Source organism: Maniola hyperantus, chromosome 8 (genome assembly GCF_902806685.2).
Source record: "Maniola hyperantus chromosome 8, iAphHyp1.2, whole genome shotgun sequence".
NCBI classification, from domain to species: domain Eukaryota; kingdom Metazoa; phylum Arthropoda; class Insecta; order Lepidoptera; family Nymphalidae; genus Maniola; species Maniola hyperantus.
In genome coordinates, this window is record NC_048543.1 from 11,317,643 (window position 1) to 11,341,813 (window position 24,171).

The following is a 24,171-nucleotide window of genomic DNA, read 5'->3' on the forward strand; positions in this document are numbered from 1 at the left end:
AGGTAAATAATATCTATCGTAATTAAAGATATCCAATCCAACATTCTACGGCCTTTTGCCTCTTTCGTCCAGCGACTCCCTGTGTCTCTTGTGAAATGAAATGAATTAGAATTTATTTATTTCATACTAGCTTATGCTCGCGACTTCGTCCACGTGGACTACACAAACTTCAAACCCCCATTTCACCTCCTTAGGGGTTAAATTTTCAAAAATCTTTTCTTAGCGGGTGCCTACGTCATAAATCTGCATGCCAAATTTCAGCCCGACCCGTCCAGTAGTTTGAGCTGTGCGTTGATAGATCAGTCAGTCAGTCAGTCAATCCTTTTATATATTTCGATATAGTATATAAAAATTCTACTGAGAGGAGCCGGCAGAAACTAAGCAGTTGCTCTTTTAACGTCTTCTTTAAATACAGTGGGGGTCACACCGTGTTAAGAAGTTTATGTTGCACATAAACTCCTATTTCTAAACTTAAAACTTAAAAGAATATTCATACGAACAGCTGCCACTCTAAAACAAAGTTAAGCATTCGAAGCTAAGTCATAATTTGCTGAACATTCAAATCACCGCTGAACATAAGCTGAACATCCCGCAGGAATCCAGTTATGCAAATACTATTGTCAATAAAACACAACCCTGAACAACACGGGCTGGGGAATTTCACAAAGTACCGCTACTGCGTCCATAAACAGGGGTTTAAACTGATAGATGCGGACAATAAAGAATTTCTCATTTGCTGGGATTTGTAATCTTTGCAAAAAGGCACAATAAAAAATTGTAAGCAACTAATTTTTAATTTCTAAGCGCAATTTAATTTCAGTTGACAGTGTTGTAACCCCTACTTACCGATGCCACTGAATTTTCAGTACTAAAAAATGTATGTCTGGCACCACGGGCAAATTATCTTACCGTGGTTACGCTCTCATCCGATTCGATTCTGTGAAAATACGGATATAAAAAATCGGACCGAACTCAGATATTGCTTACGCACTAATATTTATGTCATAATATTATGTCCGATTTGAATCCGAGGCACATTTAAGATATTCTCACGAATGACAGAGAGAACTCGGATGATGGAAGTCGGAGCTAGTGCTGAAGCTACCCTACAAATAGTTCTATGGCTACTTCGGAACCTAATTTCACGGACTGGGATCGGATGAGTACGTGATCGCTCTTATGATATGCGATCAACTTAGTTTTTCATTATTTGTTCTTAAGAACTTTTTATCAATGCCTGATTTGTGGTGCACTGCTTTCCTACTAATAGATCTTTGCATTTCTACGAACTAACCATAAATTATATAAATCATAGTTTCGTGAGAGATACCCGTGTCCAAAATCTTGCAGGGCACTTTTTCTTTTCCGTGACTATAGGTACTTTCATCAATTTTATCTTTCTCTAATAAGGCAAATCTGTATCCCCATACCGAAATATTCTGTCCACAAACAAGTGATTTCTAAATAAACCTTAGACTTTCTTTCTTAGATATGTCATTCTGACGAGCGTGGTATAGGGACGTAAAGCCAAACGTTCCTTTACCACACGTATAGGAATGCGTCCGTAACATGTCTGCTAGTAGAACATATTATACTGGGCGGAGTGTGATGCGGGAGTCCACTGTCTAGCCACTCTTTTAAAGTCTCATCTGCAGCCCAAACAGAATAGTGCAGAAACTCTTTCGCTGCAGCTTTTGCAACGCTTTGTCGATACAAAATCCGCGAGAAATAAGAATTGCACCTACTACCTACCTATCAGCCAAACGCGAGTCTATAAATTAAAAAAATAAGCATTGTGTATTAGAATTTTTAAAGCTAAAATAAAGCTTACACTTAAATGCCTTATCATCCATTAGCCACACCTGACGGCAGGGTCTATTCATCACCACTAATGGTGAGATTGGATAAAAGAATTACTTTGCAAAGTAAAATTGATCCCTAATGTTCGTGAACTTGTCACACTAGTATCTAATAATATTATATTCTCCTTCGTGTTTGTTGTCTTGAAAAAAGTGACTGTAAATTTTTCACATGCAATTTTTACCTACCTAGCCTACTTTCTGATTTTATTAAAAACAATATTAACCATATTTATCAAGACATATTCCCCTTTTCCCCTGCAACTAAGCTTAAAGCTTGTGCTAAGAGTAATTTAATTTAATTTAATTTATTTATTTGGCAACTAATACAGATTTCAATAAGTACATTATAATAAATTGTAACCTCACTACATTTCGTTTCTATTGTAACTCAATATGACCAGGGTTCAAATCACGTGTAAATGTTATAATACTGTATTATATTCGTCAAAATTATATATTTTATATCTACATAATATTATTTCCTCCTTTTTTGATTATTGTTAAAAATTGTATGCTTACGCAACCACAAATACAACCTTGCTTATCTTCTACTTATATAACAGTCTTTAGTTCAGTCTACACTCTTACAGCTCGAAAGCAATAACAGACCGCTTCATCACGAATCGCCTACCGCAATTCAATAAGCAAAAGTGAGGTTGTTGATAGAAAAGCGATATTTACTAACACTGTGAGGCGCTTATTTGCGACAGATGCTAGCGTATTGGTATTACTGAGAAATTGAATTCTATGCTCAGTCGCTCACTTTCAATTTCAATAACACCGACGTCTATTAATAAAAACCTGGACAAGTGCGAGGCTCAGGCTCGCGCACCGAGGGTTCCGTACTACAGTTGCATTTTTTCGTCATTTTTCACGATAAATCAATAACTATTATGCATAAAAATAAATAAAAATCTGTTTAAGAATTTACAGGTAAAGCCCATATATACTTATGATACCCCAATTGGTATAGGTACTTATCTTACTTTAAAAGTTGAAATTACTACTAATTATTACTAATTATATTTTTTTTATGATGCAAACACAAATTCACGGTTTTCGGAATTTTTCCCTTACACTCCCGACATTTCTGCACTGAGCTCAGCTATAAGACCTACCAATAACTGCCAGATTTCATGATTCTACGTCAACGAGAAGTACCCCGTAGGTTTCTTGACAGCCACGACTGACAGACAGACAAAAAAGTAATCCGATAGGGGTTTTTTCCTTTTGAGGTAGGTACGTAACCCTAAAAATTATGGGGTCATACAAAAGTAAAAACTGTCGACGATCCCCGTGTCCCCGTCAGCGACAATCCCTAGCATTAAAGTGCAGTCAGTTTTCTTTTTTATTTAATCTTAATAAATTTTAAGAATTTTGATTTTTTTTATTTTTCGTAAATGATCTGATTAGGCGGCATTAACGGTTAGGAACCTACAGGAATTCGTTGAATAGATTTTCTAAAATCATTATGACGTTTCTGGTACAGTTTTTCAAAAATATTCATGACTAACTTATGCTCGCGACTTCGTCCGCGTGGACTACACATATTTCAAACCCCTATTTCACCCCCTTAGAGGTTGGATTTTTCAAATTCCTTTCTTAGCGGATGCCTACGTCATAATAGCTATCTGCAAATCTGCATGCCAAATTTCAGCCCGATCCGTCCAGTAGTTTGAGCTGTGCCTTAAAAGATCAGCCAGTCAATTAGTCAGCCAGCCAGTCACCTTTTCCTTTTATATATTTGGACTAGCTTATACTCGCGATTTCGTCCGCTTGGACTACATACATTTCAAATCCCTATTTCTAACCCCCCTTGGAGGGTTGAATTTTCTGAAATCCTTTCTTAGCGAATGTCTACGTCAATGAGTCAATCAGTCAGTCAGTCAGTCAAATTTTCCGTATATATATTTGGATAAAGAGGTAAAGTAAAGTTGATGGGTTTGTAATTTGAATGTTTTTGTATTTGTAATCTGTGAACTAATGATCCGATGGTAAAAATTATTTCAGTGATACCTAAATTATCTAAGCTAAAATTACCTATAGAGGCGGACGAAGTCACAGGTTAAAGCTAGTGCATACTTGAAACTTGAAACACTTATGTTGTACTTCATTTTCAATATTAGTATCACATTTTTTGTCAAGTATTACGATTATAAGTTACTATATTATGCAATAAGCCAATTGGAACGCACGGTGCATGATTTCGCAGTTATTTTATTTATATCCATGTAATAGTCTAATATAAAAATCTGGGTTGAGTTAGTCACGCCAAATAGTTGGTAGGTGTCTGTATTTAATTTGGCGCATTCTTTTTACCTTGGATAATCAATATAAACCATTTATAAACTAGTTTGTATTAATTATGCACTAATTTATAAGATGAGAATTTATTAGAAGGAATGCAAAATACCTGTTATCATCATCAACCCATCGCCGGCTCACAACAGAGCACAGGTCACCTCTCAGAATGAGAAGAGGGTTTTCGCCATAGTCTACCACGCTGGCCGAGTACGGATTGGCAGAGTTCACACACATTTTGAGAACATGCGGGCTTCCTCACGATGTTTTCCTTATCTAAATCTAGTGATATTTAGTTGTTCGAAACGCACATGACTCCAAAAAGTTAGAGGTACGTGCGCAAGGTTGAATCCCAGACATCTCAAATAGGAGGCTAACGTTTTAACCACTATGCTATCACCACTCCGCTATAAAATATACCTGTACTAACGAATAAAATGATATTGACGCTATAAGTATCCTACTGTTAAATTTCTCCCAAAATAATAATGTTAAGACCACAGTTTCTCTCATCTGTGGTCGAGACGAACCATTAGCACTCGCACTGTTTACCTCTATTCCTGATTATATAAAACGAAGATACTGTTTATTTTATTCATTGTTAAGTAATTAATTTGAAGTAAAACATTCTACTAAGGTATGAACATTCTGACGGAACAATATCTGCAGTTGTTGTGACAGCTGCTGTACATTAGTCACGTGTGCATATGGTTGCGTCTCGTGGTCAAGAGAAAAACTGTGTCAGTGTAAACAGTTGCGTGGACGCAGATTATGTTTGTTACGTTCTAGGTTCAAGGGGAGCCAGCCAGATTGCCGACGCGTTTCACTATTTATAGTGCCTCGCGTCTATTTAGCAGTTTGCTCTCAGTGCAGAAATGTCCGGAGTCGCGAACGAGCAGGGACCCACGCTCATGCAAAGCGGACGGAAAATCTACGAGTTACCAAACAACGGGCTCTCGATGTCGATTTAATAACAAGTTTAGACGCGGGTGATATTCGTACCGTACAGTTTAGTGTTTACTAACACAAAGTTGCTGGACGATGCATCAGATTATCTTCGAACACGCGAATTATGCAATCCTTGCAATATCACCTCACCTCGTTACCTTTCGTTACAGTGCGTTCAGTTAACATTACAGTGCATACACGTAAAAAGTGGCAAGTGTCAATTATTAAATAAATTATGATGAAAATAATATTTATGATAATATTTAAGAAAATCGTGATTGTGTATGTGGGAAAACAAAGTTGACATTGGTGCTATTTTTAAGTGAATGCCAAAGAATGGCTGGAAACAAGCCAAACTGTAGCGCTGAGTGTAAACAAACAGTTTAATATTAAGTAATATAATTTTTTGCATATTTGTGATTCTATTTCGTAATATCACAAATGTCTGTCGTAAATAACAAAGAAAAGTTTGCAAAATGGCGGAAAAAGAGGACTCGAGTGATAGTGATGGGCCAATAATAGATGATAACGTGATTCGTATCCAACTTAGGAAACCCAGTCAAAAGAAATGGGAACTGCGGACGCGAAATCTTTCTCCTAGTATTAGGTTCCCTACCATACAGCTTTTTGATTCGGAAGGAAATTTGTTAGTGGAAACAAATGATGAAAACATATCAATTAAAAGCCATGATTCTAATGACCCTTGTCTAAAAACAAGTCAGTCTTTAAAAGAAAAAGATCATAAGCATGTCATAAATAAAAAAATTGTAAAGAAACATAATTCAATATCTGGTGATAAAGTATATACACGTGTATATCATAATCCTGTAGTTATTAATAAAAATTGTGAAAATGAAAAGCCCAGCTTTACTTTAAAGGATAGCAGCAGTGTAACAAACATTCCAAGTAAACTTACGATAAACAACAACTTTACCAATTTGCAAGCAAATAGCCTCGACACCACGCCTTTCCATTCAGAGGGCCCGAGTGAAGTGAGTAGCTATAAAAGTTCCGACAATGAAACTTGTGAAGATATGACCTCTAATGATAAATTATCAAATTGTAAAAGTACACTATTGGACAATGGTATTGATTCGACTCCGATTTCTCAACAAACATCTTCTGTATCTCTTCTAGAACCTTGTGAGTCGAATAATGAAGAAATTGAAGAGGAAAATAAATGTTTAGGACTACAAACATCGCAATCTCTAAATGATGCAACAGTTTTACAACGTCCAAAAGAAAACCAATATCACACATTACCGCGATCAAAATCTAATGTTATTTACAAGCTTCCTCCGAATAAAGTTTCCTTTCTCAATACTTATCTAAGGAGCTTACCTGCTCGACCAAGTTCTAATCCGGACTGGTGTAGTTCACACCTACGCCAAACAACAGCTTCTCAACAAAATTCTCGCGAAGAAACTAAACTAAGAGTACCGCTAATATTTTACTCAGAAAACTTTTGGCGAAATTGTAAGATAGCCGATGATAATGCCACAACAGATAATGAGTTCACAAATATTCCAACAGATGTAGCTGCTGACTGTGAAATGAAAAAACGTTTAAAAATGTATCGGCGTGGTATATCGGAAATTGAATCTTGGTTCGGAAGCAAAAGTGTATTTACAAGAAAGAGGCGACACTCAGTGAGTGGTGCTGTGCAAATTAAACGCACTTCTTCCTCAGAAAGTGTGGATGAGGCCGACGTAGTACTTAACCGTTTGAAGAGGAGGATACTCAAAAACAAGCTAAGAGAGAAACGGAGGAGTGGTGGCACTAAGTCTCTTTTCAGTACGTATATTTTTATATTTTTTAGTGTTGGTGGTTATTTAAGTCGGTTTTTATTTATTTTTTTATATATTTTTACATGGGTATAGATAAAGACATGGAGAGTGACTTAGGCTACTTCCTATCCCGGAAAATCAAAGAATTCCCACGGGATTTTCAAAAAACATAATTCCACGTGGACAAAGTTGCGGGCATCAGCTAGTTTATAATATGGGTAGTGATTGCAAAAATTCGTTTTCGTGAAACGTAACAATTCAAACGATTGTTTGCTATAAACAATAAGTTCAACAAATTAATGAATTTATTGAACTAGGTACGGACAGACGTGCTCATTACTAGCACGAAAGCATGCTTTTATTGAGCAAGTGCTCATTAGTAGCACGTGTGTCATGTAATGAGCATGCTTATTTCGAGCATGCTCAAAAATCAACCGACGTTTGATTTTCGAGCATGCTACCTGAGGCGCGGGTAGAAGGGGGCGTGCTCCGAGCGCGTCTGAACAGGGTTTGCTTATTAGCATGTACTCAGTACAACATACAACATATAACTCTACAGTTTATTTAAGCATGCTTATTGCTGGCAAATGTGAACAGTTGCATGAGCATGCTAACATTAAGCTAGCATAAAAGCACGCTTTTTTTAGCACGTCTGTCCGTACCTTAAATGTTTTCCCCTTTCTAACACGTAGGGATTCGAGTGTTCTCGCTCGCGCTCTCTAAGCTCAGGTAAGTAGATAGCCCAGCGTACTGGACGGATCGGGCTGAAAGGCATGCAGATAGCTACTATGAATGACGAAAGCATCCGCTAAGAAAGGATTTTTGAAAATTCAATCCCTAAGGGGGTGAAATAGGGGTTTGAAATTTGTGTAGTCCGCGCGGACGAAGTCGTGAGCATAAGCTAGTTAAAATAATAAAGCCATATTAAGTGAACTTTGTTAATTTATGCTTCGTGAAAATTCAGTCCATTTTAAGTAAGATACGAGTACCAAGTGTTACGTATACAAAATGCTTTGCACGTAATTTTTCACAAATGCTATCTGTGAAATGGTCCATCTCTAATAGGTACTAAGGAAGTGTTTGCAAAGGTCCAATACAGGTAGTGTTAGCCTTACAACACTCCATTATTCGATGATTTACGACAGACTGTTGTACGGTTGGGTTGTCATATGGTTCGTTAACAAAATTATTACGTAGGTGTGCATGAAAAGCAAACATAGTGGATTTGTTGTAATAGCAATTGTTAAAACGAGTTTAATATAATTTTGTGCAAAATTCTAAAATTATAGACACAGGCCAGTGGCTATAGGTATTCAGGTTTTAATACTTCGGGGTTTTTTTATATTTTTTATTTTTTACTTTTTAGAGTAAAAATTTTCACGAATGTTGGGAATGTTTGACCGGACTATAATATAATTTATATCCCTTAGTGTGAAATAAGCTTTAGACTTCCTTTGATAGCAACTGTATCGCTTTGTTTAGTTGAATGAGTAGGTATCTAATATAACTAAGGCATTTTTTACCAACGACAAGTCTGCATAGTAATATGGCATTTGCACCGCTAAAAAAGGCAACTTGTATCAATAAAAAATAAATGGAATTAGAAGCGAAGCCTTGACTATCAAACGGATCCGACCTTTTAACGCACTTTAACGTCGTAAAGAGCTTGATAATAATTGACAATAATATTTTTATGGTTCGCGTCTGACCTTATGAAACTTGACACAGATGATGTAGATTCGACGGAACGTATATTTGTCGAAATGTGAACTAGTAGCTAAGGCTAAGTAAGTAAGTAAGATTTCATATTATTTTTCCAAAAATCAATGTTGAACAATGTAGCTGAAACAATTAAACGTTATCAATCCGTAATAATATACAGCCACTATAGTCTATACAGCCTATATAATTCTGGAAATTAAAATATTTTCAAGTAAGTACCTACATGACTAATCTAAAATAAAAGGACAAGGTGACTGACTGACTTATCTATCAATGCACAGCTCAAACTAACTGGACAGATCAGGTTGAAATTTTAGATCAGGTTGAAATTTGGCATGCAGATAGCTATTATGACGTAAGCATCGGCTAAGAAAGGGAAATTTTGAAAATTCAATCAAGGGGTAAAACAGGGGTTTGAAAATTTTATAGCCCACGCAAGACGAAGTCGCGGGCACAAGCACAGAACATAAAACCAGAGTTGAGGTGAATCTGTCATGTTCATAGTCTTATGATGGTCTACACATAGAAGTAGAAAGTTATAATTCTTATTACATCTAGGTACTATAGTACCAGTTAATAAATAATTCTGTAGGTCTATAGGTACATCGTAATTTGACAAATCTATACAAAATGAAATTAACGTAGCTTTAAAACGGTAAATATTTTTAGTAAGTAACTAGTTTTTGACCTTAAATTACCTCCTGGCTCCTAGGGTCAAACCAATACAATGCGGGAATCGGTTTTACCATAACGCCATCTATGCTAAGCCTTTTGATTTACCACCGCTGCTGTAAAATCAACTGCGAACCTCTTGTACCTCACAAGAGGTTCTCAGTTAAGACCAGGCCCTCTGTCGGACTTTGTCAGTACTCTGTTGTTAAGGTCCTCTTAGCAGTTCGGAACGTAGTTTTGAATTTGTTCACGCTTTTCAAGCTTTTCACCAAACATGGTAGACGGTAGTAGTGCTAGAATAGAAATATGACTATTCTGTGCTAGAAATGCTATACTGACTTTTGATTGAGATAACTTTGCTTTTTTGTAAAATGGAGGTGTTCATCATTTGAGCAAATATTTAACTACTACATAATAACTCAATATTATGTTCATCAATGTACTTTTCATAAGGAGATCTGATAAGAAAAAAAATTACAGGAAAATAAACTACAGAGAATTTTCTACAATAAATAAGTTTATCACTTTATGAAGCGAATTAGATTTAATTATGTTGAATAGGAATAGAGATAAGAGACTCATAGCTGTTGATACCTGCGAATTTGATCACGTGTATTTTTTTTTTTTTAATCTCGTGCATATTTACACTTTGATATTCGGGATACAAAAGTTAATATTCTATGCCTCCGTCTCTTCAGGATACAAGCTATCTCTGGTCTTATTTCGTTTTGATCGATTCAGTTGTTAAGCCATGAAAACGTATCAAACGGACAGACACACTTTCGCAATGTTATCTCCACAGCACTCATATTAGGTTTCTTGTGTCCTCAATAGTGAGCCTGTATTAAATCATTGTGGAAGCAGGCCTCACACATCTACGAAATAAATAAATAAATAAAACTAGATTTTTCTAGTTTTAACTTTTTTAATTTTATCCACTTCCGATTTATGTACACCGTTATCCGTACCTATTTCTAGGTATTATTTCTCTTGAGTTTATCTAGATATTCGTACCCTCTGGTCTCTAGATACCTACATTTTCAATTTAACTACAACACAAAAATCCGTAAAATATTGAAACCCGTGAGCAACTGCTAGTGTACAATCCAATATTATGCCTAGTCTGTATGCAGAGTGAGTACCCACCTTAATATTTCAGTAGCAGTTTCGAAGGCTGCGCCTCGTTGTTTCATAAATCAATGTAATGGTTTCCTCTCCTTTTTGCCGTTCGCGAAGAAAACCGACGAAAAAGTGACATCTAAGAAATCTTAGCTCATTGGCTTCAGGCCAATACTTGAGAATAGTGTAGCAAGGAAATTAGTGTTTAAAAATGGGATTGACCTTTAAAATTAAGTTGTGAAAAACTTTAATAGCTCAACGGTCTAAGAATAAAATCCAATAAGTCAAAGCTTCTAAGCGCACCCGTTGCCTTATTCTATATTAATTATGTGGCATAAGGAATGTTAATTGTTAATAAAATCATTAGCTAAAAAAACCAGCCAAATTCAGTACAGATTAAGTGGACAATTTGTTGCGTAAAATACTTAAATTTTATTGTATTGCATTTAAAATAACAATAAGTACAATAATAAACCAAATAACTAAACAGTAAACTATATGAAATAAACTACTAATGAACGAAATGAAAGATGATCGCGTACTATGTAAAAGACGACATGCAAGGCCAGAACTTGCAGCAGGCACAATTTTGCAGTACTGAAAATGCACGTGACAAATTCGGCAGTCTCGATTGTATTGAATAAGTTTTGAGGAAAAGGTCGTTGTCACTTATCAGTGCTGGACTTTGCTGATGAGTGATGACAACAGTATTTCTTTAATGAATCGTTGCAGATCGTTGCGGTGTATACAGATAATTTAGAATAATCGTTAAAAGATTGATTTTCATACAAATTGATTTGTAATAAAAGCGATGATATTCCACTAAGAACTGTTTACTTGGCAACACTACTGAGTCTTTCAGTTGCAGCCAGGCCTGTATGGAAACAAAGTTAGAAATAAATTAATGGTTGTACGAGTCCTGGTGATGTAGGTCAAGCTATCTTTTTTCTCATTTTTTCGTAATAATGACGCTTGCGGCGGGAATATCGGTTTTGAGTTAGAGCTGTTGAAACATGGACGTGGAGATTATTTTGCCAGTTTTATCGGACCATTTTCTTTAATTCTCACCATGCATCTATATCTATCTTAATCTATCTTCTTTTTATTGTGTTTATAATTGTCAAGGCAAGGTTTGCTTGAAAGAAAGTTTTTGGAAAATCAACGGGAAAATACATCTTTCTATATCTTCTTTTTTTCTTCTAAACAAAAATGAATCGCCAAACTTATGTAACTTCCAAACGAGTGCACCAAACTGGTTAATTCTTTTTTATTGTGTTTGTTATTGTCAGGACAAAGTTTGTATCTAAGATTTTTTTTGGAAAATCAACGGGGAAAAAACATCTTTCTATATCTTCATTTATTCTTCTAAATAATGAAGTAAAAAATTTATATTTCATATTGAAATGAAAAGTCAACTTTTCATATACATAACATAACATGTAATAAATAAATATACTTAATAACTGAAGTGAATACAGATGAATGGACAGGTGAAACTATGTATAAGAATTAAGAACTAGATGAAAATGTAAAGGTTCCTTGTTTTATTACAGGACCCTAATAAATGTAGGATAAGCCAGACCTACACTGTAGCTAAAGTTACACTGTACAGAGAATTGACGGTGATAATCCCAGATCACATTTCCCTGTCTCCTATCTTCAGAAAATCTTGCTTCGGGAAATTACATGTATAAGATAAAATAGCTACTTTAGTTTATTTATTCCTCAAAAAATTTAAAGGTATTTTAAAAAACCGGCAACTTGGTGGCTCCTTTGGTATCTACTGGTAGTAAATTTTTAACATATGGTGACCCGTTTCGGTTCTGTCTTTTCTTTTTCGTCTTCTTATTGTTGGCCCATTTCATTAGATATTGAACCCCGTTGTACGTAAGCGTAAATAGGTATTTGGACTTTGTAGCCTGAGTTGTCATTGGCGAGATCGCGAGATGTTGATGTTTAATGTATCTTCGAGATCATCATGTAACTAGGGTTCTACATCTCCCTCGTGGTTTGATAGGATAGGCTCTTTGTAATATCTCGTCGTCATGGTCAATGAGAATGACATCCTTTGCTGGCCATAGTTTTCTTGTAGAGCCTGAATACAACAATCTTTCTGATCCGTTTGATGTCGTCTGCCCACTTATTGGGGCTGTCTGCAAATGCGAGGACCTTGGAACCCCAACATCTGTTGGTTTTCCGAACTATGTGCTCCGTCCATTGCCACAACAGCTTCGCAGCACGTTAAGCTATATCAGTTTCTATGGTTCTTCTCATTCAACGAATCTCTAATTTCTGATGTAATATCTAAAATGAAAAAAATGTACTTAGCCAAAAGAAGAAGCTAACTAGTTACCTACAACGTAACATTTAATTATGTTCAAGAAATTGAAGCTTGAGAAAGGTAGATTTTAAGAAGTGCTTAGGTAGATATCTACCTAACCACTTTGTAAAGGGTAACTAATTATTTATAGTAGTGTTAATCGCAGCGAACGCAAGCAGAAAGCTCGCCGAGCTTCTGAGGGTCAAGGCCATTCGGGTCATCTGAAATCGCAGCGCGTGCCCACTGCGGCAACGCTTATGCGGCGATCGCTCAACAAATAGTAAAATAAGCCTGATATGCGGAATGGCGATTGTTCAGGATTTATAAACAAAGAAATGGCCATAATTTCCTTAGCACGAGCGGCATAAAAACAGAAACACATGGTATAGTACATGCGCAGTGCCGGCGCCGCAAGTCAATATCCTCCCTCCCCTGCCGACGCGCCGCCATGACGCGGCTCGTTTAGCTGCTGTTGTTGAGACGAAAGGGTCTATCGTTGATTTTAACTTATTTCGATTGTTTCAATCATAACAACGGTCGCTGAAAAACGTCACATCATCCCACCATTCAAAACTACATTTTATTAGAAAAGTCACTAAAATAATACATTTTTTGTGTAGTTATTGAATTTTGTCTTCCTATTAGATTCCGCTTTTTCTCAATAATTGTTCATTCTTGACAGAGTGGTCTATGCATTTGTGTGCATTGCGTGCACACACGGATTCCTCTAAATTCTTAAAATGAACGTCTTCTCCTTGATCGTCCTCTTCATTGCTTAAGTTTTGAGCAGTTTTGTAAACCTTAAGTTTTCATGGAATCATCTTATTTCAGTCTCTTTCCCTGTCTTGCTCTGACATTAACTCCTTTCAAGTTTTCCCAACTCCTAAATAAATGTCCTGAAAAATAAAGAGAGTTTTATTAGTGACTTAACCAATCATCTGAGTCAAGTAGCATAGAAGTATGTAAATTACATACTTTTTACAACTTTTTATTAAAATATTCCGGTACTGCTGATGAAGTTATACTAATAACTCAAGTCGCTAACTGGATGCTGCATAGGTAATTCGATTTGAAGAGCCCTAAGTACTGGGCATAGAAGTCCTTCCAAAATTGATCATTTTCATCTTCGGCTATACCTATGCGTCTACTGTTTTATTTTATTGGGAAAACCAGTAGCTTTTTGTACTACATAGGCTAAGAATAAGATATATTATATTGTCACCTATAGCTGATGATAGCTTTTACAAATAGACACAGAATAAGACATAATATTATTATGCTTGTTTTTAAAATGGATTAAATGTCATTTTGATCTAACTTAATCAAATAACGCTACGTACATTAATTCAAATCACCTTCAAATCGCGTATTTCAGGCTTAAGCCTCTTCACCGCTGTACATAAGTTAGTTGTGCGTTTGTCCGCTAGAGTGGCGAAGATCGGAGTGTGGACCAGCTGGTAGGTTTGACAGCGAGCCGACTGAGCCGACTGCCGAGCAGGCGAGCACTTGGCACTTGAGGCTCGTCGACCGGTCCGGACGACCGCGGCCGGTACATACCGCGATCACGTGGACCCGGGAAGAAACACAAGCCCCGATTTTTGACCTTCCGCGGTCCCAAACAACTTTTACATAATCCGTGAAAGTACCAGTGCACGGAACTAATATTTTATAGTGTTCGAGATTTTTAGTTCCATTCTTATTGTGTGAATTGTTTTAGTCTGTGAACCGCTGTGGTATTTTCGATTGTTTGCTTTTGAGTTTGATTTGAACCGGATTCTGTTTCATACGGCATTGCATATCTCGGTAAGTGTTTATGCTTGGTTTTCGTAACTTGAATGCATGAATACGATTGTTTGTGTGAATACATTGTTCAGCTGAAATGAGTGTAGGTAGGTACCTACTTACCTAGCTACTTACTGCGTTTTCAATATTCACATTTTTCTACTAAGTACCGACTGCCTAGGTTATACCCTGTAGATACAATTTGTATCGAGAGTAGTTTTTTTAATTTACTCTTACGGAATAGGTATAGTTTTCATAATAACATCTACCCTCATTTACGGATTAAAGTTTGGAATGATTGAAGATCGTGAGTTTCTTACCTGTTCTTATGTGTTAAAAATATGTCACATGCACATGGGTTTTTCCAAGTAATATTGATTATCTTTTTCAGCTTATGTACCTACCTACAATAGCTAATGGATTATATAAAAAATGTTTGTTCATAATTTTTTCTCTTGTTATAATAATCATAGATAGGTTGACGATGTAACATGTGGACTAGTTACCGGACAACTGGTTTAAAATACCTAATAAAAAAACAGGAGTGGGTGTTAGACACCCACTTTGTAATTGACCTTAGGAATGGGGACTATAGGCACATGAGTAGATAGGTGCCTCAAATAAGTAGGTAGGTAGGTACTTAGTTGGTCTTTGCTAGAATAATATACCTACCAAGTACCTACTTAATAGTTTGTTGTGGGCTCTTCTCAGACCTGGGCGCGTTTGGAACCCTCGTAACTTTAGTTTTAAGTACGTATTAATTATCATCAATTATCATATCATCTTACAAATAAAAATTTATGACAATCAGGAAGCGTAAAATTTTACCAATTCTGAATAAATGATTTGAATACTTAAATAGGAAAATAAAGAATAGTGATGGCCTAGTGCTATCCAATTAAGGCCTGGTTTCTACTTTAGTAGAGCGGAGAGGAGATGTGATTAATCAACCAATCAGATTTTGAAAAAATGATGTGATAATTTTTTCACGTCATCTATTAAAAATCTGATTGGTGGACTGAATATTTTTGTTTTTACATTATATACTATATAATTCTATTATTTTTATAATGCTATTTTGATTGCAAGTTGCAGTCGTCGTTGTCATCATCATCATCACCATCGACCGTTAAATATCCACCTTCTGGACATACCTAAGTAGTATCACGCGTCTACTTAGGGTTGAGTTTGTAACTCAACATAAATAAGGTGCCTAGTTAAATTTCAAATACAAATACAAATTTCTTTATTGCGAATATGGGTAAACAGTGGTGATGTTACAAAAACAAAAAGGTACAGCCAAATTCTGCCTATTAGCATGCAATATATTATGTTATACCTAGCATCGTGTACATAGTTCTGATAATATTACCTACTCGTACATATTTTATTGTGTAAAAATAAGGTAAAAATGTGTCTGGTACTGAAATATGTCAAATCAGAATAAAATGACAAATAGTCGGATAAGAACAATGTTGAGTTAAATTTTTTTACAAAAAAAATAAAAACCGACTTCGTTACATAAACACTAAAAATTGAAAAATAATTTAATTTATTACCGAATATATTATGTATATATTGGAGGGTCGATATTGAAAGAGTTCTTACTGTATGTAGACTCCGTGAAAAGAAACGTATGAGCTTTACTCTACGGAAGGTAGCCATCTTTATTTTAGATGTCAGAGTTGGACTTTGACACGCACGCATTTGTTGATTGTTCAAAATTCTCTCTCGCGTTAAATTAATTATCAGATTATAGCTTAGCTAATTTTTATTATTTGAGATAGGTAGGTAGTTTCTTAATCGTGATATTTAATTCGGTGATTGTGATATAGTTAGAACAGTAATTGTTCGATGCTAATGTACGTTGTGTTAAATCGTAACATCTAGTGCCATCCGGTGACTTTGCCTGCAAAGCACTATTAATAATGTTCGCGTAGTTGTTTGACGAATATGGAATACTAATTATTGGTGAATATTAGAGTAATTCGTGAGTTAACGTTTGGCTCAGAGGATAGATTATTATAAGGACATCCGTTAAGGTTATTTCTGCAGACGCTAGTGATTTAGAGTGTAATTGGAGATATACCGGCAGTTGAGATAATGATTAGTTTGAAGTGATAGCTTAGTGTGATAGTAACTTGAAGTTAACTTTGATAGTAGGTACCCGCTTTAGAATCGTATAACCCGGTTGGTAAAGAATCATTGATGACTCTCGTGTAATGTTGAAATGGATTAGACAATGAGTTGCCCATGAGATCGAATAGCTTACATTCTACCTGGTTTCTGTTGTGATCGCTTATTTGGGTGGATAGTAGTCGTGGCGCGTGTGGCGCACGATGCTATGGTGTTCTGTATGCAGATGTGCACAGAGTGGAGAAGGTAGAGCTATTGCGATATTCTGAATTAATAATGAGAAGTCAATTATAAGATCTGGTTTAGATCGTAAGAGAGTCGATGCAATGATCCTTTTAAGAGCGTTCATGAAGTTGTGATTGATTACCTTGAGATGATTAGATAACGGAGTAGGTCGTGACTTGATTGAGAGGTTGCAATAGCAATTGCGCCCTAATCACACGATGTAGTGTTTAGCTTAGGTTAGCTAGTTTAGAGTGAGGTGAGGGGTCGCTGTGAGGGGTGGTTGGAGGCGACCATAGGTAGGGTTAGGTTAGGGTGATCTGGTTGTGTTACGTTGATGGTTTCCATGTGCGATACGTTACTGAGAACTATTTGTAAAGAACATGGATTAAAGTACCTACTTATTAATTACTACCTTCTGATGTCGGCTAAAGATGAATAATAATTATCAGCCATCCTCCTGTTCTCCGACATCAGAAGTGGGATACACGATTTATGCCCACATTTTCGAAAATCATTGCAACACTAGCTTTGTTTAAAAAAAAAAAAAAAAAAAGTTACAAGATTTTTTTTTTTTTTTTTTTAATTTGTGCAAGACATGTTTTCAATTTTAATACCCACACGTGGTCTTTCTTGAAAAGCTTGATTTACTTTTGTGTGTTTTGAATAAAAAGAGAAAGAAAGAAGGATTATTTTGTGTAGAGATGCGCTAAGGAGTGGTGAAAGTGGCCGTGATTTAATGGAGTTAAACTCAAACTCGAATCATTCAAAATAGTTAAGTTTAGTTAATTTACAATTTTGACTGTCAGTTGTTGGAGTTATGTGGTATGGTGGTGATGGTGAATTGCGTAAGCTTGGAGCTAAGGCTACGAGGGTTCCAAACTACTTGGTTTCCTTACTAAATGGTTATAGCATTGGGAGTGTGATGTCCCAGCACGGTTGTAATCTAATTTAATAGCTAGTGGTCTGATGTTTTCAGCTGCTGAGATTGACTATCTAGCACTCTCAGATCATGATGCTACTTGGGCATTGGCAGTAAGGGTTGAAAAAAAAGTGCGATATAGGTCTGCATGGTCTTAATATGGGAGGGACTACAACGGGGATAATACGAAATAATTTTATTCATGAAATTTATCTTGTCTCTTACATTTTCGAATATTCGGAAAGCGTCGGCGAGGCATTTGATTCCTTTCATGATGTTGTATAACTTTTCTATGTGCTGTGTTTACCCTCTAAGAAGGTGAAAATGCATAATTGTAATAATAAAACGGTATGGTTGACTGAAGGGATTTTTGGTATAATAGAGTCACCGAGTGACACTGAAGCTGGGCTAAGATGAGATGAGGACTGGCTCTGTAGAGGAGTGCGCTATTCGCCTATGCAGTGTATTTGCAGACATAGTGAATTAGTCGTTTGAATAAGGGGTTTTTCCTAGCAACTTAAAAATTTCTATAGTTACCATTCCTGTAGCCCGTGTTCAAAAAAAAAGGCGATTGATGTTGCACCGTCCTATAACATTGGTGCCAATATTAGCGGGAATGATTGGAAAGGTAATGGTGAAACGTCTCAAAAAAAATTCGATGCCAATGGTGTGCTCGTGGATGAACGATTTGGTTTTTGCAATGACAGCTCCACTTTCGAGGATTGTTTCTGTTTAAGTGGAATAGATAATGATAGCCTGAATGACAGGGTACCTATTGCTATTATTTTTCTGGATGTGACTAAGGCTTTTGACTTTGTGAATCATAAAATATTATTGGATAAATTAGATGGATATGGTGTTGCAAGAAGAGCTTATGAATGGATAGTAGAGTCGTATTTGAATGGACTGAAAATGTGCGCTGGGATTGCTAGAATGAAAAATAATACCAAAGGGTGTACGAATCTCCACTGGAATGTGATAAGTGGGGGGTACCTCAGAGTGTGTGGTATGTGTGGTGTATTAGAATCCTTCCGTTTGAACTGACTTCAAAAACGGAGGTTTTTAAATTCGCCGGAATATTTGTTTTCTTTTTGTAACTTGTATTGGTGACATTACGATAGCGACCATTGTTCGTTGTGTATTGTTTGCAGATGATAGAATAATGTTGAAGGAACGTAGGAATGGGAATTGAACGGCGCTTTGGAGGATAATTAATTGAATTAGTAATAATGACTTGGAAGTGCGCTTAAATAAAACTAAAATGATGCAGTTATGATCATGCGACGATGGAGAGGGTTGATGAGTTAAAGTTTTTGGGAATAATTTGCGACAGGAACTCTAATTTGAGGGTGCACATTAGATGTGTGTGCTGAATTGGACGAATTTGTGTATGCGTGGGGGTCCTTCCACTGTGATGTATGAGCATAGAGGATATGGGCGTATTTATTAGGAGATGTCAAAAATATTTCCAACGAGATTATGAGGTAAAGATGAGTGGGTCGGTTGGATGCACGCACGAGCTATGCATTTCAGAATGTCACAGTGGTACATGCATGAAAAGCGTTTGCGCTATGGCTGTAAAAGAAAAATGAACAATAAGCTGCCGACTGACCTCAAAAGGATGAGTTTGAATGTGTATAAGGAAGAGCTTAGTGAATTGCTTTTGGAAAAGTGCTATTGCGACGTTAAAGAATATTTGATTTATAAAAATGGGTTGTCTAAACGGCGAGGTGGCCATTTAGATGATAAACGGCGAGGTGGCTGTTTTGAAAAAAAAGGGGGTTGTCTAAAAGGCGAGGTGGCCATTTAGATGATAAACGGCGAGGTGGCTGTTTTGAAAAAAAGGGGGTTATCTAAAAGGCGAGGTGGCCATTTAGATGATAAACGGCGAGGTGGCTGTTTTGAAAAAAAAGGAGTTGTCTAAAAGGCGAGGTGGCCATTTAGATGATAAACGGCGAGGTGGCTGTTCCGATAATGGATGGACGGCGGCGTGGCCGTTTCAGCTGAGGGGAGTTAGCTTGGTGTATAGTGTGGTGGGTGTTTGGAACAGGTGATAGGATCAGTAGCGGGGTACTGCTGGAGTTCGGGTTTTATGAGACATAATTATGAGCGGTGAGTCTATTATGGCAAATGGTGCAGTGTGTTTTAGAAGTTGCTACTATGGATAAAGTTGGGCTATGCTTTAGTTGTGTCATGCTTGTTTTATTTGTAATGGTTGTGATATGCATGCTTTAGAATATGTGATTTGTGTGCTTGTGCTGATTGTCAGGATGAACGAGCGGATGTTCTGACGTTTATAAAATGTTTGTGCTTGATACATACTAGCGCCCGAGGACGGTCGCATGTCAGAATGGCCGTATTGGAGGGTCGATATTGAAAGAGTTCTTACTGTATGTAGACTCCGTGAAAAGAAACGTATGAGCTTTACTCTACGGAAGGTAGCCATCTTTATTTTAGATGTCAGAGTTGGACTTTGACACGCACGCATTTGTTGATTGTTCAAAATTCTCTCTCGCGTTAAATTAATTATCAGATTATAGCTTAGCTAATTTTTATTATTTGAGATAGGTAGGTAGTTTCTTAATCGTGATATTTAATTCGGTGATTGTGATATAGTTAGAACAGTAATTGTTCGATGCTAATGTACGTTGTGTTAAATCGTAACATCTAGTGCCATCCGGTGACTTTGCCTGCAAAGCACTATTAATAATGTTCGCGTAGTTGTTTGACGAATATGGAATACTAATTATTGGTGAATATTAGAGTAATTCGTGAGTTAACGTTTGGCTCAGAGGATAGATTATTATAAGGACATCCGTTAAGGTTATTTCTGCAGACGCTAGTGATTTAGAGTGTAATTGGAGATATACCGGCAGTTGAGATAATGATTAGTTTGAAGTGATAGCTTAGTGTGATAGTAACTTGAAGTTAACTTTGATAGTAGGTACCCGCTTTAGAATCGTATAACCCGGTTGGTAAAGAATCATTGATGACTCTCGTGTAATGTTGAAATGGATTAGACAATGAGTTGCCCATGAGATCGAATAGCTTACATTCTACCTGGTTTCTGTTGTGATCGCTTATTTGGGTGGATAGTAGTCGTGGCGCGTGTGGCGCACGATGCTATGGTGTTCTGTATGCAGATGTGCACAGAGTGGAGAAGGTAGAGCTATTGCGATATTCTGAATTAATAATGAGAAGTCAATTATAAGATCTGGTTTAGATCGTAAGAGAGTCGATGCAATGATCCTTTTAAGAGCGTTCATGAAGTTGTGATTGATTACCTTGAGATGATTAGATAACGGAGTAGGTCGTGACTTGATTGAGAGGTTGCAATAGCAATTGCGCCCTAATCACACGATGTAGTGTTTAGCTTAGGTTAGCTAGTTTAGAGTGAGGTGAGGGGTCGCTGTGAGGGGTGGTTGGAGGCGACCATAGGTAGGGTTAGGTTAGGGTGATCTGGTTGTGTTACGTTGATGGTTTCCATGTGCGATACGTTACTGAGAACTATTTGTAAAGAACATGGATTAAAGTACCTACTTATTAATTACTACCTTCTGATGTCGGCTAAAGATGAATAATAATTATCAGCCATCCTCCTGTTCTCCGACATATACAAGAGTTAATATAGTTCCATAATAATACTTTTTGGTGCCGGTGCCAATTAGCTTTAGCTGCGCGAATCGTCTAGACTTCATATTTTTATGGGACTCCACAATGGCACCTCATTGGCACCGACCCCAAAAAATATTATTATGGAACTATATTAACTCTTGTATACATAATATATTCGGTAATAAATTAAATTATTTTTCAATTTTTAGTGTTTATGTAACGAAGTCGGTTTTTATTTTTTTTGTAAAAAAAATTTATTTCACAATTTTTAGTGGCCCCATGGAATTATGCTATGACTGGTTAAAAATCTACTGTTTACTAAGCTATTACACTGATCGCGAGCAATTTACTCTTATCCGTTGAGGAGTTCCAGTATCTATCTTCGAAGATGTTCATCAGATCTTCACCAAATTGAAATGGGACCAACTTTGAAGTATACCCTTTCAAACAAAAAAAGAATTTTCAAAATCGGTCCAGGCGTTTTTGAGTAATCGGGGAACATACATAAAAAATAAAAAAAAAATAAAAAAAAAAAAGATTCCGACGAATTGAGAACCTCCTCCTTTTTTTGAAGTCGGTTAAAAAAGAGGTTATTATTCAAAATTTTTAGTTAATGTAATGGAGTTCCTATGTATATTAAGTAAATAAAAGTAAATCGTGCATTAAGTAATCATTAAATTATGCTCGATTCATTAAGATAGAATAATAAGCTTTGCTTATCAAAAATGTCTTTAGTGATGTTTTAAAACTGGTCATGGGTAGTTTCTTTATCTCATTTGATACTTTGTTATAAATATTAATTGCGAGACAAACTATGCTTTTTTCATTTCGCTTTTGAATTATTACTTAATAAGGTTGCGTATTAAATTAAGTGCTTCCGTAATTATTATTCTGTTATATAGTCGCATTACTTTCTAAGGGGATTTAACTAGTTGCATATATTTGATTATTTTGACCATTGATCTCACTTTTGTCAACTTTCTATTCGCATACTATTTCACTATCACTTTCAACATGATTAAGAATGTGCATTAAGTGTTAGGTGCAAAACCAATCAAATAAGAGCAATCTTTTTAAAAACCTTTCATACATTGAAGCCAGAGAAAGCCTTGCTGCAGCCGAGTGTGCTCGGGCCTAAGTTGGAAGACCCGGGTTCAAATCCTATTAAATAATTGAACACGGGAATTAAATAATTGAAAATAGAAGGTCGGAATGGAAGGCTACTGGCTAAGCCAATTTGGGAATTTATGATTTCTCACCAAAAACTTAACTTAAAAATGGACCAAATCTGGTCCATTTTAGAAATCTATCCTGCCGATATTCGTGCAGCCAAAAGATTATACGTATTGTAGGTATTGGTGCGATGCAATGGCGCATAAAAAGCGATAAGGGTCTAGAGATAGGTAAGTATGGTTTTCTTAAACCACCATACCCTACCGCGGCACCTCACTTTTTTTTATTTTTTTTATTCAGATACAAGTTAGCCCTTGACTGCAATCTCACCTGATGGTAAATGATGATGCAGTCTAAGATGATAGCGGGCTAACCTAGAAGGGGTATGTCAGTTTTTATTAAACCCATGCCCCTTACTTACTATGATGTATCAACTATCATTATCATCAACATCCCATCGCCGGCTCACTACTGAGTACGGTCTCGGAATGTGTTTGTGAGTCTACCACGCTGGCCAAGTGCGGATTACCAGACTACACACACCTTTGAGAACATTATGGAGAACACTCAAGCATGCAGTTCTCCTCACGATGTTTTCCTTCACTGTTAAAGCAAGTGATCAGCTATCAGCACATATTAATAATATAGGTATGTATGGTCGCAATTCGCGGTCAATAAACAAAATAAGCTCAACGAGTTTCGACTAAATTTTTGGGAGTAATTATTGTAGGCATACAAAACAACTAATTAACTATGTTTAAATAGTAGAAGATAAAAGAGATTACGTAGCTGTGAAACATACTAAAATAAGATATTAGATACATTAATATTTAGATACCTTCCTAGTGCCTTTGCCCTTAGATACCTTTCTTAACTTGACAGAGTTAACAGGTAACAAAAACCTGAAATAAGTTAAAAATCATATTTTCTTATTTTGCTAGGGCGTTCGTCTTCATAATGTCTTTTTTAGATGAAATAACTAGAATACTCCGCAGTGAACTAATTTTCCCTGTCTCCGTATTTCAACGAAGTCGGTATGACTGCGAAGAAAACTAGATGTTCTTGTAATAAAAATATTTTCCTTGTATTATGAAATAAAACCAGCTGAAAATCTAGTCTTAGCTATTTTTAATGTAACAGAGAGATCTGAAATAATGGATGTTGGCACCTTCTTAACTTGTGACCTGAAGCAAAACTTTTAGTATTAAGTAATATTAGGTATGATAAGACACCTAAGGTACACTCTTTCGCATTTATAATAAATGGATTAGTATGGATTAAGGGGTACCTAATCTATACAATCAATGAAAAAACAAATAATTCAATAGTCTTATTTTGTTTTAGGTCACTTTAAAATGATTGCATCATATCAACGGGCTGACTTGACGAATTAGGGATTACTGTGAATTTGCGCACGGTTAAGCTTTATGAACATTCTTGCAATTCTTTATACAAATGCTCTAAAGAACCATTGAAAGTCAAAAATACAACAACTACTTAAAAGCGCTCTATAAAAAGAAACAGAAAAATTAATAAAAGTGTCTTATTTTGTTTTAGGTCACTTTTATTCCGAACATGCCATTATTTTCA

At 36.2% G+C, this 24,171-nt stretch overlaps 1 protein-coding gene across 4 annotated transcripts in view; it reads left to right on the top strand.

Annotated features, from left to right (window-relative positions):
* The first annotated feature begins 4,932 nt into the window (after positions 1–4,932).
* LOC117984616 (uncharacterized) overlaps positions 4,933–24,171 on the top strand; it is a 127,334-nt gene continuing 108,095 nt past the window's right edge. Inside the window, exon 1 of one of the 4 annotated variants that reach the window (XM_069500167.1) lies at positions 4,933–6,905. In XM_069500167.1, coding sequence (XP_069356268.1) covers positions 5,588–6,905 — 1,318 coding nt within the window. In that variant the 5' untranslated portion in view covers positions 4,933–5,587. The remainder of the gene's footprint in view (positions 6,906–24,171) is intronic. The other 3 variants (XM_034971235.2, XM_069500166.1, XM_069500168.1) reach the window with 3 other exon arrangements.